Source organism: Zootoca vivipara, chromosome 12 (genome assembly GCF_965207765.1).
Source record: "Zootoca vivipara chromosome 12, rZooViv2.hap1.1, whole genome shotgun sequence".
Classification (NCBI taxonomy): domain Eukaryota; kingdom Metazoa; phylum Chordata; class Lepidosauria; order Squamata; family Lacertidae; genus Zootoca; species Zootoca vivipara.
This window is the reverse complement of record NC_142595.1, coordinates 8,520,599-8,536,968: the sequence shown is the minus strand read 5'-3', so window position 1 is coordinate 8,536,968 and position 16,370 is coordinate 8,520,599. Positions and strand designations below refer to the sequence as shown.

At 42.4% G+C, this 16,370-nt stretch overlaps 1 protein-coding gene across 5 annotated transcripts in view; it reads left to right on the top strand.

The window, feature by feature from the left end:
• Positions 1 to 16,370, top strand: part of SLC20A2 (solute carrier family 20 member 2) — a 78,706-nt gene that overhangs the window by 24,796 nt on the left and 37,540 nt on the right. For all 5 annotated transcript variants that reach the window (XM_088656180.1, XM_035134319.3, XM_035134321.3 and 2 more), the window contains exon 2: positions 15,614 to 16,165. In XM_088656180.1, the coding sequence (XP_088512306.1) occupies positions 15,883 to 16,165 (283 nt within the window). In that variant the 5' untranslated portion in view covers positions 15,614 to 15,882. The remainder of the gene's footprint in view (positions 1 to 15,613; positions 16,166 to 16,370) is intronic.

Sequence of the window (16,370 nt, the reverse complement as noted above, 5' to 3'; positions counted from 1 at the left end):
AAACAGATTAGTTTGAACGGTATACAGAGGAAGCCGTTGCTAATTGATGGAAACTCATCCTTTCTTTAGTTCGGTAAATCTGCAAACGGGTGTGTTAAATCTGGACTAGGAGGTGGGATGGAATGATGGCACCAGCCCAATACTACCCTTTCCATTGACCTACATAGCAATATATTGGCTGAAGAAAGCTGCAAAGAATTTCCATAAAACCAAATTTAGTTTTCTATTTCATAAACTCTATTGAGGAACCCTGTTATTCAGTAGGAAAAGAGATTTTGAGTCCTGTAGGTAATACCACTAGTGCCTTTGTATGAGTGTGAAGAATAGTCCCCCTGAAAAAGATTTGACACAGTCTTTCAAATAATTTATGTAGTGTCTTAATGAGATGTTGATGTGAAGTTGGTATTTAAAGTCAAGAAATTTGGGACATTTATTGTAGTTTATTCTCAAGACTTATGTCTTTTGTGAAGATATGCCTGGAACAACAACAACAACATAAATAAATAAATAAATAAATAAAATATTTTATAGCACGATCATAGTGCATTTTTAAGTAACAAGAGAGATCCCTGGAGTGAAAAGCTTTCAGTAAGAAATTTGAAGTGATAGATAAACATTTGGAATCAGGTGGAGAAGAGGGTAAATGTGCTGAAGACTATGGATAACATGGGCACTTAGAATGGGTTTGAAAGAAGACAGAAGGCATCATCTAGAAATTCAAGAAAGCCATTCTAGCCAAAAGGGGCAAGAGGGAGAAACTGTAGGCATCTAAGGATGTTTGGAGACCTTCAGATGGCTGAGGGTGGCAGAGGTGGAGGAGAAAAGGAAATTGTTTGGGATGGGGAAAAATTAGTTATTGTAATAAATCAGAGTCAAAGACCAGGATACAAGAGCAAAGAGAATGGGATTACAGTAGGGGCATAGCTATGGAGGTTTTTGAAGCCAAGAATGAGGAGTTTATCCTGGGTTTGGAGCAGACATGGACCTGCTGAAGACGGATCATGTGATCAGAACAATGAGTGAGCTAAATGGTTTTGGTGGCAAAGTTCTGGATAGAAGTGAAGAGGCTGAAGTGTGACAGTGGAAGACAAGATGAGAAGTTACTCGTGTGAGAACTAGAGTTTTTGTTGAGACAAAGAGAAAGGGGTTTATTTTTGTGTTTGTTGTAAAGTGACATGTTATGGTGCTGAGCTGAATGTGAATGCCAAAGGAGAGGGATGATAGTGAATAGTGATGCTGTTGGTGGTTATAGAAAATATGGAGTGGAGGTCTTGGAAGGAAAGACGACGGAGGTTAATTCTCAACCCTCACTGTGCTTCACACCATGATTAAATATTAAGCAGAAATAGCAGACAGGTAGGCCGGGTTCTGAGATGCAGGAGGGAGTTCTGATGTGGAGGTTAGGTGTCATAAGCACATAGGTCTGGAGTGCTTATTTCAGACCAGTGGCCACATTCTCATCTGGGCAACTTTCCAGGAGTCACATGGCAATGGTGGGTGGCACCAAAGCCAAAAAGTGTAAATTTTAGCATTGTACCATAGGTTAGTCTTTAGCCTCCATCCGGGCAACCAAGAAGCATTGTCAAAGTTCAAGGACACATTTCAGCCAGGAAAAAACACTTAAGGGGTAGGTGAAGCAGGGCTGGTGAGGGATGTAGCCTGGGGAGAATGGGTGTGGCTGAGAAAGGGGAGTGACCTAGGCAGAGTCCTGAGGGTAGGTTCCCCACCCCTGATATGGTTGATATTGAAAGTTTTGGTATGTGATGAGGTCACCCAGGGAGAGTATATGCGGAGGTCACAACAGACCATGATGGAGAGGGGGAAAGCAAAGGAAGAGCTTCCCTTCCCTGTGGAAAAGTTGAATGAGCAATTGCGTCAACAGGAAGAGAAGCAGCTGAGGGGAGTCATGGGCACGAAGTGAGTCATGCAGGGGAGAATCATCAGTTCCAGAGATAGTTGCCAGTGAGGAGATCATCAGTAAAGGGCTGATCTACTGGTATGCTGAGGGCAGAAGTCAGATGTTATGGGGTCAAGAGAAGCTGTGGTAGAGAGAGTTGACAGTAGGTGTGAGTGACACACCCCAGGAGTTTAGAGATAAAGAAGACAAGAGAAGTTGAGCAGTAGCTGCAGAGGCAGGATGGGTCAAGGCGGTGTCCTTTTTGGAGAGGGTGGAAAGTGTTAGTGTGTCTAAATGCAGAAGGGAAGGAATGTGCTGATGAAATGGGGGAGGTGGAGAAAAGTGGTTTATTTATTTATTTATTTATTTATTTATTTATTTATTTATTATTTATCTCAGGACAGTTTACAGTGTATTTGATTGAGGAGGAATAATGGGAGGAGGTAGATAGAATCTAAACCACAGAGCCTAGGGCTTGCCGATCAGAAGGTTGGCGGTTCGAATCCCTGCGACGGGGTGAGCACCTGTTGTTCAGTCCCAGCTCCTGCCAACCTAGCAGTTCGAAAGCACGTCAAAGTGCAAGTAGATAAATAGGTACCGCTCCAGCGGAAGGTAAACGGCATTTCTGTGCCCTGCTCTGGTTCACCAGAAGTGGCTTAGTCATGCTGGCCACATGACCTGGAAACTGTCTACGGACAAATGCCGGCTCCCTCAGCCTATAGAGCGAGATGAGCGCGCAACTCCAGAGTCGTTCACGACTGGACCTAACAGGGGTACCTTTACCTTTTTTAGATAGAATCAAAGGGGAGGATAACAGTGGAATAATGAACTAGATGGGAGAAAAGAGAAAAGGATTCAGGGAGGTGTGGACTTCAAGGAAAGAGAGTTAGAAAGGGGGTTATTTTATTTTTATCAGGCAAACTCTTCAATGTGGAGGGAGAGCATGAAGGGGGTTCCTAGTAGGACGTCAAAGAGGTGCTGGAGATTCCTAGAGTTGGTGTGGATCATAACAGTATTCTTGATGAGTTATATGGCAAGCAGAAAGGAGAGGATGACTTTTACAATGGACAAAACAGCTCAGCTGTTTGATTCTCTCCCAGAGGCATTCAGCTGCATGAGAGCAGGAACACCGGACCTGAAGAGAGGCAAAAGGGCTGAGGATTTGAGGCGTGAATACTTCATTAGTGGAGAAGTACAAATGAGCCAAGAGAGGGAGACAGGCGCAAGTTGGGTGAGTGAGTGAAAATTGCAGGTTCTGAGGAGCAGATAGAAGAGAGCGAGGACTAGATCTGAGAGGGCTCTGAATGAATAGACTGCAGGCTGGGGGGAAAGTAAGGATGGAAATGTGGTTTGGGAAGAGACTGTACAGTGTTAAGGGTGCTGTGGTCAGACTGAGAATTCCACAGCTGAGGGATAGATTGAGAACTGTTCTTGGTGAGGACAAAGTAGCATTTTTAATGTTAAAACGTCTCAGAAAGAGACTGTAAGTGGAAACTCAGATTTTGAAGTGTCGTGGCTTAAGTGGCTGATCATAAACTCAAATGTTAGAAAACCTCATAGAAGTGAAAAAATATGTCTACTTTTCACAGTCCTGGCATCTGTTACGGTAATGCAAACACCAGATATTGTTTGCCAAATACATGCTGATTAGGCTGCAAAGCCCCACCTTGTGTTTCAGTGTATTTCTTTGTGTAGAATATTTTGCCTCTTGAATTTTGGGTTGCCTTTGTTTTGAATATAATTCCTGGAGGTCTCTCCCCCCCCCCTATTAGTTGCCAAATTGTATGTCAAGTTCTGGCAATCATAACTGTCAAGCACAGAATAATTATGGCTTTTATGTTTTTGATTTAAAAAGTGAAATAAAATTTGATTTTTAGCAGTGTCTTCTTATATTATTGCCTTTTTGAAAGCACTCATGGTACTTCATAGAACTGCTTCAACAATATAAACTATCTAGCCATTTGGTCATTAGGTGAATTGTCACTTATTAGATACTGTCCTCGCTCGGGAGCTATAGATGTAAGCTATGAATGGATAGCAGTTTCCAGTGAAACTGTGAGCATACACTTGTGTAATGAAGACGATAATTTGTTCCGTAAGCTTTTCCATTAAGGCAAATTCCCCTTGATACCATTGATTCATGTCAGATAAACTTCCATTCACAACTCCAGGAGAGTGTGCTCTGTGACATGGAAGTGAATTGTGTATGATCCAGCACTTTGCGTGGATGCAAGGCACTGTCAGTGGTGTGAACTTAAGCCGACAACAGGGAAATACGTTTTTTAAAAGGAGGATTAGGGGTGTGCGCCTTAGGCATGTTTTGTGACTGCCACAGGTCCAATTCCGACCACATGGAGATCTCTGGATGCCAGGTTGGTGGCTGACATCTGCATCTGGCTGGCCCCTCTAGCTTTCTTAAGCAGGTAAACAGAAGAGCTTATTTATTGCATTTATATCTCACCTTTTTCTTCAAGGAGTAAATGGTTCACCTCAGTTAATCCCTACAGCGACCCTGTGAGGTAGATTAAGAGGCTGTGACTGGCTCAAGGTCAACCAGTGAACTTCATTCATGACTGAGTAGGGATTTGAACCCTCATTTCCCAGGTCCTAGCCCAACACTCTAAAAACACAACACTGCCTTTCTAGAGTCCTTTTCCTATGAGGCAGCTATATAAATTAAGTACCGTAGCTAGCTAGCTAGCTAAATAAATAAATAAACAAACAAATAAATATGGAGCAAGCCAAATGTCACTTAGAGAAGAATCTGAAATATTTTCCTTGAAGCTTAAATTTGTTTTATTCTGGATTGTTTTATTTGATGTTTTAATGTGCTGTAAACCACTTTGAGGTTTTTTCTTTAAAATATAGAAAGGAAATCAACAGCAATAATAAAATCCACTGGGGAAAAATTGGCACCTAGACATTTTATTGTGGTGACCATAACCCAGGTTTACAGTGCCATTTGCCAATTAGCTTATATATCTGAGTTTCCAACACTGAATGTGTACCTCCACAGGAATCCTTGGGCCACCTCAAACCATACATTCACACCCCCAGGAGAGTGTTTGTGCATATTTTTGTAATTATTGGTGTGGGCCCATTTACTTGTTAGCCTTTTGCACTCAAAAGAAAGTACTGTATATTCCTGCATATAAGACTACTTTTTAACCCAGGAAAATCTTCTCAAAAGTTGGGGGTCGTCTTATACGCCGGGTCGTATTTCTTACACGGCGAGTATATCCCAAACTCTAAATTTTAATTGGAAAAGTTGGGGGTCGTCTTATACGCCCAGTCGTCTCATACGCCGGAATATACGTATTGGGTTGGTCTTAAATTGATGCCACCTCATCCTGGATATATGGTTTGTGATAGGCCTAAGTTTACTGTGACTATGTGAGGTGCACACCCCAGTTCCTAGTTCTTTTTGACATACTAGAACTATACAGTATTTTGCTCCCAAAGCATTGGACCAGGCACAATTCACTCCTATCTCTCTCTCTCTCTCTCTCTCTCTCTCTCTCTCTCTCTCTCTCTCTCTCTCTCTCTCTCTCGGAGGTGAGGGTATGTAATTTGGGAGGCTTAATGATTATTTTGGAAAATGGCTCTCACAGACTTATCTGCAATTTGTTGCAAGGAATTTCAGTTCTTGGCAGGAATTCTCTAAATATATCTTACTCAGGATTATTAAAGGTAGATCTTATGTAATGTAAGGTAAATGACCATTTGTACTATGATTTTCTGACCTCAGAGCAAAAATTTGGTTTTTGTGCCACCATGTCACAGATTTTATTGGGTTGCTCTGAAGTGTGTTTACCTCTTGTATTAATCAGAGGATACATTTTAATTGTTGCTTAGCACTCATTATACCTTTGGTCTCTTTTTTTCTGCATTACATTACATGGTTCATATTTGTGGCCCATATTGGAATTGAGCAAGTGGATTTGGGGTTATGGAAATGGGTCTTACTGTGGATGCTTCCCTAGAAGGTGGGGTTGTTTACTGTACAGGCAGCTTACTCACTGGGAAATAGAAAAAGAATGTGCTCTGTTCATCAGTGTTCTGGAATTGAGAGCAGTAAATAATGCAAAGACATACAGTTAACTGCAGGCAATTCCACCAGCAGATTATTAGAGTAGATGAAAGTGAATACTATACACCACAGTGCAGGGAAGTGATAGTGATTGATTGACGTATCATCCTGAGGGAAGTGACTTTGTGACATCTGGTTGACCCATTCCGGTTCTTTTTTGTTAAGTCATCCTGGGGTGAAGTCTGTGCATTAGAAAGGATGTTTCTTCAGTGCTTGTGTGTGCAACAGTGTTGTAATTTAACAAGCAAATTGAACCTTCCTTTCATGTGCCTAAACCCTGTAGTTTGATCTGAATCCCAAGTACATTCTGTAGACATGATAAGAATTCTAGAATATAACCACTATGGAGTAGTGGTTAGGGAACATTAGTGGGAGATCAAGGTTCAAATCCACACTTGGCAATGAGCCCCTCTCTGTGTCCATCCTTACCTCACAGAGCTGTTGGAGGAAGGGGGGTGGGATATAAATTAAATAAACACATGTATAAATATGTCATCCATCCCCAAGCATCCATTGTGCCTACTGACTCTGTTTCTTTTCTATCTCTCCATTGGGATGAACATATGTCTCCTGCACTTGCATTACTGAGTAAAGATCAGCTGACTACTTAGCAAATCTTCTAACACTCCGGGTAACTTTGTCCCCAGCAGCTGAATAGATGACAGACATAGAATCATAAAATCACAGAGTTGGAAGAGACCACAAGGGCCATCCAGTCCAACCCCCTGCCAAGCAGGAAACACCACCAAAGCATTCCTGACAGATGGCTGTCAATCCTCTGCTTAAATACCTCCAAAGAAGGAGACTCCACCACACTCCTTGGCAGCAAATTCCACTGCCGAACAGCTCTTACTGTCAGGAAGTTCTTCCTAATGTTTAGGTGGAATCTTCTTTCTTGTAGGTTGAATCCATTGCTCTGTGTCCGCTTCTCTGGAGCAGCAGAAAACAATCTTTCACCCTCTTCTATATGACATCATTTTTATATATTTGAACATGACTATCATATCACCCCTTAACCTTCTCTTCTCCAGGCTAAACATACCCAGCTCCCTAAGCCGTTCCTCATAAGGCATTGTTTCCAGGCCTTTGACCATTTTGGTTGCCGCCCTCTGGACCCGTTCCAGCTTGTCAATATCCTTCTTGAACTGTGGTGCCCAGACATGAGAGAAACAGTGAAAGGTCTCAGTCTTATGACTGTTGCTACTCACATCAAGGTATCCTGTGCCATTCAGTAGGAATGCCTCCCTGTATCAATAATATGCTTCAATAATTATGACTGCCCATATAGCCAGTGTTAAGCAACTAAGATATGAAAGGTAGGAGCCAAATGGCACCTTAAACCTAGGTTATAGGCGCAACAACGAAATGTCTAGGCACACTTTTTTAATAACAAGAATACAAAGCTGAAAATGAATGAACTGCAGCTAAAATATTATGTTCATTTTTTTACATGGTCTAGTCCTTCCCCTGCCCACTCCCCTAATATTCTCAAGAGGCTCTCTTCTCCATTCTTCTGAGAGTAGCTGGAAGTGGGGAGACAGAAAAAGTCCTCCTTTCCTTCCACTCTGCAGTTTTAATCTGAAATCTCAGGCGCAGTACTGCACCCAGAGCTCAGAAACTGCTCACGCTAATAGAATTCCCTGTCGCAAAATGCGCCTAGAACAATGGGATTTTCGAACACTGCATATAGTATCCAATATATCTGCCAAGTTTCACCATCCAGGGGTCCTTTACTTTTTCACCTTTACCTTTTACTATCCTTCATTTGAGGATCGCAGGGCAGTTTGCAGTACATGAACACCAAAATATACAACATAATAACAAAACAATAATTTCCCCAAAGTCATAGCTTTCAAGGGTCATAGATTGTTTAATTAGCCAAAGGCCTGGGAGAAAAGGGATGTTTTTGTCTGGTGCCTAAATAGCTGTAATGTAGGCTCCAGGCGAGCCTCTCTGGGGAGAGTACATTCCACAAACAGAGAGCCACTGCAGAAAAGACACATACCTGTACTTGTGTTGCTTCCCTTCAGACCACTCATGGATACACAGAGAAGGACCTCAGATTATCACATGGTCTGGGACAGTTCATATGGGGAAAGGCAGTCCTTGAGGTATTGCGGCTCTGAGCTGTTCCAGGCTTTATAGGTCACAACCAGCATATTGAATTGGGCCTGGGAACTAATTGGCAGACAGGGCAGTTGGGCCAAGATTAGTGTTGTGTGTTCAAACCATCTTGTGCCGGTGAGCAAACTGGCTGCTTAATTCTGCACCAGCTGAAGTTTCCAAACTTTCAGAGGCAGCCATCCACATATAACATGTTGCAACAATGCATTAATGTCTGTTTCAGTGCTGCTACCTTAGATAACAGGAATTTTAACTAGGAGATCTTTGCATCACCACCATCAAGCTTTCTTAGTTGCTTTACATAAGCACCTCAGAGCAATTTACAAATATAGTAAAATATGCAGTGCCACTCATGACAAGCAAAGGAAAAAGTAGAGCACAGTAATCAAATCATAAAACAATCATTCCAGCCTCTAATATAGGCCTTACCGTAGCAGATGACCAAAGGTAGATGGAGCGATGGAAAGAGATAACCAACTGCTTCAAAGAAAAGTTTAACACTTGGGAGAAGAAAATGTTGGTGCAGAGTGAATTTCCCTGGGAAGACCGTTCTGTGGATGGAGGCTAGTTCCTCATGATCACCCTCCAGACAACTGCCTGCCTCTCATTCTCACTTCAGGACATGGGCAGGCTCATATAAGGGCCGGGAAGGTATTGAGGTCCTGAGTCATCTAAGGCTTTATAGGTGAATACTACCAGATTGAATTAGGCTGGGAAACAAACTGGCAGTCCAGAACAGTTGTTATATATTTGGACTGTGCTGTCCCAGTTAATAATCTGACTTCTGAATTTTGGACCAACTGCAGTTTCTGAACCATATTCAAAGCCAGTCCTATATGTAACATTGCAGTAATCCAGCTGTGAGGTTACTTGGTCATAGAGCTCTGAAGCCAGGCTATGCCCATCCATATTGGACCACCAACTGAAGCTGGTGGAAGGTGCTCCATGCCGTTTAGACCACTTGTGCCTCCATTGACAGTGATGGATCAAAGGGTATATCTGTGCACCTGATCTTTCATGGGCAAATGCAATCCTAAAGTAGGCTGCATGCCACCTGTCCAGATCAAGGAACTCTTCTCTAACCATCTGTCTTGTCTGGATTGTGCCTCAGTTTTTGGCTGTCATCCAGTTCATTGCCACAACCAGACACCTGTTCAGCACGTGCTCTGCTACACCTGCTGAATATTAAAGTGGAGCCGTGTGTCACCAGCTTACTGATGACAACACCCTCAAAAAGACTGGATGATCTCACTCAGCAGTTTCATGTATATTTAAATAGCATGGGGGATAAGACTTGAACCCTGTGGAACGCCATACTGAAGGCTCCATAAGACCAGGCAAAAATCACACAGGATCACCTTCTGAAGCCCAAGTAGGAGCAGAGCAACCACTCCCTCTGTCTCTCTCCTAACAAAGGTGGTCTCAGTATAGCTTGAACCCTAGTTGAAATGGATCAGGGTGAATAAAACTCAATGATTTAAAAATATATATATATCAGATTTTTTTAAAATCAGATTTTTTAAAATAAAATGCTTTTGGAGGAAAAATCTTTATTAAGTTAGTTTTCTATTTAAGTTACTGTACTTTTCCGTGTATAAGATGCCCCCGTGTATAAGACGCCCCCTATTTCGGCGGGACTCAAAATTAAGAAACTGGGGGGGGGGGAGAGAATTGCCCAGAGTTGTTGAGCTTTTTTTGCCGGGGAGGGATTACTCACCCACCTGGCCAACGCTGCCAGTAGCACATGTCACAGAAGCCGCTAATAGCCGCAACAACAGCCAATCGACAGCAGCCCTTGCTGCGCCACCAATCAGCCAAACAATCACCACTGACAATCTCCTACTAGCTAAGTGTGAAGCAGTAAAAATGAAAGTGCAACCTTGTGAGCAGAATACTCCACAAGTATTGGGATCTTTGTGTAACAATTGTGCAAGTCAGTTGGGTGTCTCTGCAACTCAGATTTCAGACAAGTGCTGAAGGCTGGCAACCTCTTCCCAATCCCACTGGATTCCAATAAGTGCACTAACACTTAACTTTACAGAATAGGCACCTGAATGTGGAAGCAAATCCAAAGGGGGGTGGGTGGAAATAGTAACTGGGATCTGTAAGTCCTTGCCAGTCAACTAAAAAGAGTTCACTGGTTCCAGGCCCTTCTTCCCAGTTGTAAATATTAAGATTATACCAGTCTTTCTGTAAAAAAAAATATTTAAATCAAGTCTTACTGACTAGTGATTTAAATCACACTTTGAAGCTTATATTGTCTGACAGCAGCCACTGTGGTGCCATGGGTAGTGTTGTCAGACTAGGACCTGGGAGACCAGGGTTCAAATCTCCACTTGGCCAGTCACTGCCAGCCTAACCTACCTCTCAGGGTTGTTGTGAAGATAAGGTGAGAACAGGATTCGTGAGGAAAGAGGTTTAAATCAAATCCACCCTGAAATGGATCCAGAAATTTGATATGTGTTCCAGTAGCCCATCCCCTTCATAACTGGAGGCTAGACTGATTGGGACAAGGAACAGGGCATTTCCATTGATGGTGCTTTTCTTTAGATGATCCTCGCCAAGGTCATCTTTTCCCTTACTTTACAGTTATGAGGTTTCAGATGGTGAGATATAATTCTGTTTTAATAGAAGTGGGAGATAGTTTTTGTACCTGGTTCATTTTTTAAATTGGGGATTTCATGGTAACTGCATTTTTGTAAGCTGCTGGGGCGCCCCATAGGCCATTTTGGCAGGGCATAAATGCAAAAATATGCCTGCTGGTGCTTTGTGACTAGCATCTGGGGCTAGTCCCAGTTGTATTGCTCAGTCTGCCTGGTTTACGGCAAGAGTGTTGGCCCAAGGGATATGGGGTGGGTATAGTGGTGGGTCTTGCATCCCTCATTTTTCCAAGTGGAACCCTGTATACTCACAATGGTGGTTTCTTCCCTGGAATTGTGGACACTTCTTCATCTCTCCCACACACAATGCTCTCTTATTTGTCCTCTTCTGCTATGCCTTGCATGTGGGTTATTGGTGCCTCCTGTCTAAACACGGTGAAACTGTTTAGGGAGGCTTTTAATGTTTAATAGATTATATTATTTCATTTTTCTGTTGGAAGCTGCCCAGAGTGACTGGGGAAACCCAGCCAGATGGGCGGGGTATAAATAATAAATTATTATTATTATTATTATTATTATTATTATTATTATTATTATTATAGTAACGTGGTGCTGCTTCATGCTTGCTGATTGAACGTAGCACAGCAGCTACCTATATTGCATGAGCAGAAGGAGGCTTAGCTTGTTCACGTGCCACATTGCTAACATAATCCTATTCCCTGCTATCTGAAAAGCTATTGTGCAAACAGCACTGCAGATTTCTGCAAAGCTGTGTTCCAATGACTAGCTGTTTAGAGGTACCTCAAACTTTGGATATAATTTTTGCTTCGGTATCTCGATTTCTTCCTTATTTGCTGGAACCTTGGGTGCAATGTGTAGAAAAACAAGAAGAATAAGCTCTACTTGCTCACTTTTGTCACACCAGATTCTAACCCAAGTTAAAAACACACACAGCTTTCAGATGTTGGGGCTTTGCTGAAGCTCCAAAAGAAAGGATCAACTCCTGAGAAGAATGCTAGGAGGAGGGAAGCCAGGTAAAGGGGAAAGGGTGGGGAATGAAGGTTCTCTAGAACTTGTTGCTTCCTCTGCCCACATACCAATCTTTCTTCAAGGCTGGTTGCTTTTAGGGAATCATTAGATTCTGAAGCATGTAAAACTCTCCCTTTGATTGCTGGGTTCAGCAAAGAATGTGAACAGTTGGGAAGGGATGTTCTTGTCATAGCTTCCATGACTTACTGCAAGACATCATATGGAGGCCTGACATGGAAATGTCTCTGAGAGGTTGAAGTGGTGCAGAGTATGGTGGTCAGGTTGTTAACCCATACCCACAATAGTGGGTAGTATATCTCCTATGACCTTAAAATATTTCCACTGATGTCTAGCTTGTTTTCAGGCACAGTTCAGGGTTTGATCCCAGGGTTTATCAGATCCCACACCATTTATTGTAAGAACTGCTTTTTAAAAATTAAAATTAAAAAACAAGAAGCTGCCTGTTAGGGACAATATTAATTGGAGAGCTTCCTCTGATCGTCCTCTGCTTTGCAAAATTAGGCAGGTTGCTACCAAAGAGAAGGACCCCTTTCTGTGCTTTCCACATGACTTTGGAGCACCTGTCTTTTAGGTGACAGGGAAAATCCTTCATGCTTGCCCAAGCTTCTGGTAGGCTGCTAGTTTTTATTGCTGCTTTGACTACTGTATTGCTAGCTTGGTTTTACATCTTGAACGGTATGCTTTTTCCTGACAGCTCATATGTCTTCAGCAGTGATTTGAATGCTGTTTAAGGTGTTATTATGAATTTTGTGAGCTGTCCGAAATCCTGTAGCAGTAGCTGTAGAAAAGGGGTAATTAAAAGAAATTGATAAAGTATGATAAAGTGCATTGACACAAGATTTATGTGAACTTCTGTGGCACGCAACACTTTGTGACTTTCTAGATTGAATTAATTCTTTGAAGAAGGCTATGTCCTTTGCTTTGTTAAGGCCATGGTACTAATCTTTGTTGCTGATGCATTTATTTTTCTTCCTTATGGGGTTGCAAACTTGTGCCATATTCTTTCTTTAAAAGAAACTCTAGTTTCACTCAGTTACAGCAGACGCCCTAAAATATGCTCCGACTTTGCAGTTGGCAAGGAAAGGTATTGTCACACTGTGGACTAGCTGGGCCTGAGAGAGATTGCAGCCAGGGGCCCCTTTTCTCTGAAAATAAAATACGGTAAATGAGCACAAGGATTTGGCACGGTGTCAAATAGTTCACTTATTTATGAGATTCTTATCCCTCCTTTCATGTTAAGGTCCTAGGGGGAGGTTACAACAATATAATCAAACAATTAGAATGGTGTATACAGTTATAAAAACAAACCAATTCCAAGCGAAAAGTAACACAGTATAGGTTAAACAACACAGCAGAGGTTGCCTCCACCAAAAAATGCTGTTAAAGATCAGGGGATAAAGGGTTGCATTTCCATCATATGGTGGAAGCTAGACAACAAGCTTAAAGATTTTAGTACCCCTTCACTAGGGCATTACGTTCCATGTGAAACAACCCATCAAGAAGAACAGAATGCAAAATGTGTGACTTATATGAGTTCTTTCTGCTCTTTGCTGTGACAATGTGTAATTATGAGCTGGTTACAAATGTCTAGCTTGCTGAGTTCACCTCATCCAGGACAGTTGGTTCTCCCATATTTGGAAGTATATATTGGCTGCTGATCGCTTAGCCATCCCAGCTTCAGCTCCAACTATTGATTGCCAGTCTCTCTTCATTGTTAAATTTGGTATGGTTTTTGAGGAAAGCCCTTGGTAACTTGGGAGAAGGGTGGAAAACAAGGTGCCTGGCATGTGACAGGCACAGCGTCACGTCAGCCAGCCATCCCAAGACAGTATCTTGTGCCTGCCTTGTCATACTGAAGGTCTACCACCTCATTGTGAACCCTTTACATCAGCCTTTCTCAACCATGGGTCTCTAGATGTTGTTGGACGACAACTCCCATCATTCCTAGCCAGCAGGGCCAGTGGTCAGGGATGATGGGAGTTGTAGTTCAAGAACATCTGGGGATCCAGGGTTGAGAAAGGCTGCTTTACACTTAACAGTACAGTATTTTAAACAATGGTAACAGGGGAGCATGACCAGAATGCCGTAGCATAGTATCTCTGAAGCAGGCATATATATTTTTCGCCAGCAAGTACTGCGATTAAGATACTGCTCTGCCATATTCTTATTTCGTTCTTGGTTAATCTTTGCCAATGGATTCAATTGGCTGCTCCTGTGGCAGAGCAACATCCTGTCCTTTCCCTTGCACACTGTTTTGCAGGGTCAGTTCACCATCAGTTCAGGACAGCAGCATCTGTCATCAGTTTTCTTGGCTTTTCTAAGGCTTGCCGCTGGGCCTCTGTTTCAGTTCTCTTTTGTCACTAGACAGGCTGACACTATTTCCACTGAATGAGGACAAAACCTAGATGGAAGCTTTATTCTTACTACCGGGGTGGATACACACACACAAACACGCATTATTATTATTTTGCAATTTTAGTGATCCCATGTGTCAGTCTTTAAAAGTAACTGAAATGTCAATATAATATAAACATACTTCATTTTATACTTACCGGTAATTCTTAAAGCTTAATTTACAACTCTGTCAAACGTGCCTTTATCATTCAGTGTGTGAGTAAGAGAAGCATTTATTTATTATATTTTAAAGCATTGATCATTAGGAACATAGGTAGTTGAGTGTGAGCGTGCAGACTAGCAGGGTGAATTGTCTGCCTGGCATGAAGATTGCGCATGTTGCCAGTCGCCAAGTTAGCAAGGGAGATTGTGCTGGGGCAAAGTCAGAACTTGGGGGCACATTCACACCCATGCTAAGGGCAAATGTAGTTCCGAGGTCCAGGAAGCCAAATTTAGGTTGGTAGGTAGAATGCTGAAAACCAGAATCTCCAAGGTATGCATGGATGAGACAGTGGTGCTGGGAGGAGGGGTTTGGATTTATTAGTCACTGGGGTACATTCTGGGGCAGGACAGGCCTGTACAAAAGGAATAGGCTCCATTTGAACTGGGCTGGGAGCAGACTGTTGGCATTTAAAATCAAAAAGGTGGCAAAGCAACGTTTAAACTGATTCGCAGCAAAAGGCAATGGGACCTGAGGGATGAAGATGATAAACGGGTGAATATTTAAATTGGGTGGCAGCAAACTCAGCACTGTGAGTGCTGGGGCACAGGATAGCAATTCAGAGAAGCCAAAGCGCCACAAATCAAAATGCAAGCACCAAAGACACTTCAAGAGAGAGACTGTGCAAGTGTTTATATGCCAATGCTAGAAGCGCCCAAGCCAAGATGGGTGAACTGTAGTGCTTGGTTTTAAAAGGTGGCATTGATATAGTTGATGTTACAGAACCCTGGTGGGGCAGAGAGAACCAGTGGGAGACGGTTATCTCTGGATGTAAACTCTACAGGAAGGGCAGAGAAGGACGTGTTGCTCTGTACATCCTGATCCTCAGGAGAGACATTTTGGGGACTGTTGAAAGACAGTAGGTGTGAGCTTTTCTCTGGATCCAACTCAACATCTTTTCAACAACTTTTTCAATTGTGCTTTGACTGATTGTGACCAGGTATTCTTGCTTTAAAAAACCAAAACCAAATAAAACAAAGCGTGAGTGCTTTGGTTGACTGGTGCAAGGATTTCTCTTTAAATGTTCTTGCAGCATTTCTTGAAAGCATCCCAGTAACCAACAGGCAGAAGGACTGTCGGTCTACTTTCTGCCATCCCTGATTCTGAGTTACTTTTAAACTGACTCTGATAGTCTTGTGTGCATTTATTGTTGTGAGTGTCATTCCGCAATATCATCAGTTGATTTTAACCACTTGTAAATCTGTTGTGTTTTACCCTCAAAAATTGTTCTTTTACAGGAGAGGTCATCGCAGCTTTAACACTACTGAAGCAAAATATGGAATGTGTTTCACTGGTGACTGAATCCAGCCAAACAAACAGTATTGACAGTAGCTTGAAAATCACCAGTTAGCAGTTTCTTCACGCTCCAACACTGCACAGCACTTTCCAGAGAGAACTCATTGTGTGCAAGAAATCTGCTTTACAAATCTGTCCTGGTACCCTACAGCTTTGTCTGGTTAAACACTTACAAAAGGCGAAACCTATCTTTAAGAGCACCCGGAGAAACATGGAGGAATACCTGTGGATGGTCATTGTTGGTTTTATAATTGCTTTTATTTTGGCATTCTCGGTTGGGGCAAACGATGTTGCCAATTCTTTTGGTACTGCCGTGGGCTCTGGTGTGGTTACTTTGCGCCAGGCCTGCATTCTCGCTTCAATTTTTGAAACTACTGGCTCAGTGTTACTAGGAGCAAAAGTAGGTGAAACAATTCGTAAAGGTATCATTGATGTGAACCTATACAACAGCACTGTGGAACTACTGATGGCAGGAGAAGTCAGCGCAATGGTTGGTGAGTAACTTTTGTTTTATATTCAATGTCAGTTTCTTCAAGCAGTTTTGTGGTTTTCCAATCCTGTTAAGAAATGTGATCAAAGCCTTTTTGACAAACAGTAACACAGCAGCTTGAGTCTTGGAGACTAATATTTCTGAATGCGCAAATTTGCTTTTCGCTATTGTTAGGAACTGCCAGGGTTGGTGTAGATTCTACCCTATAT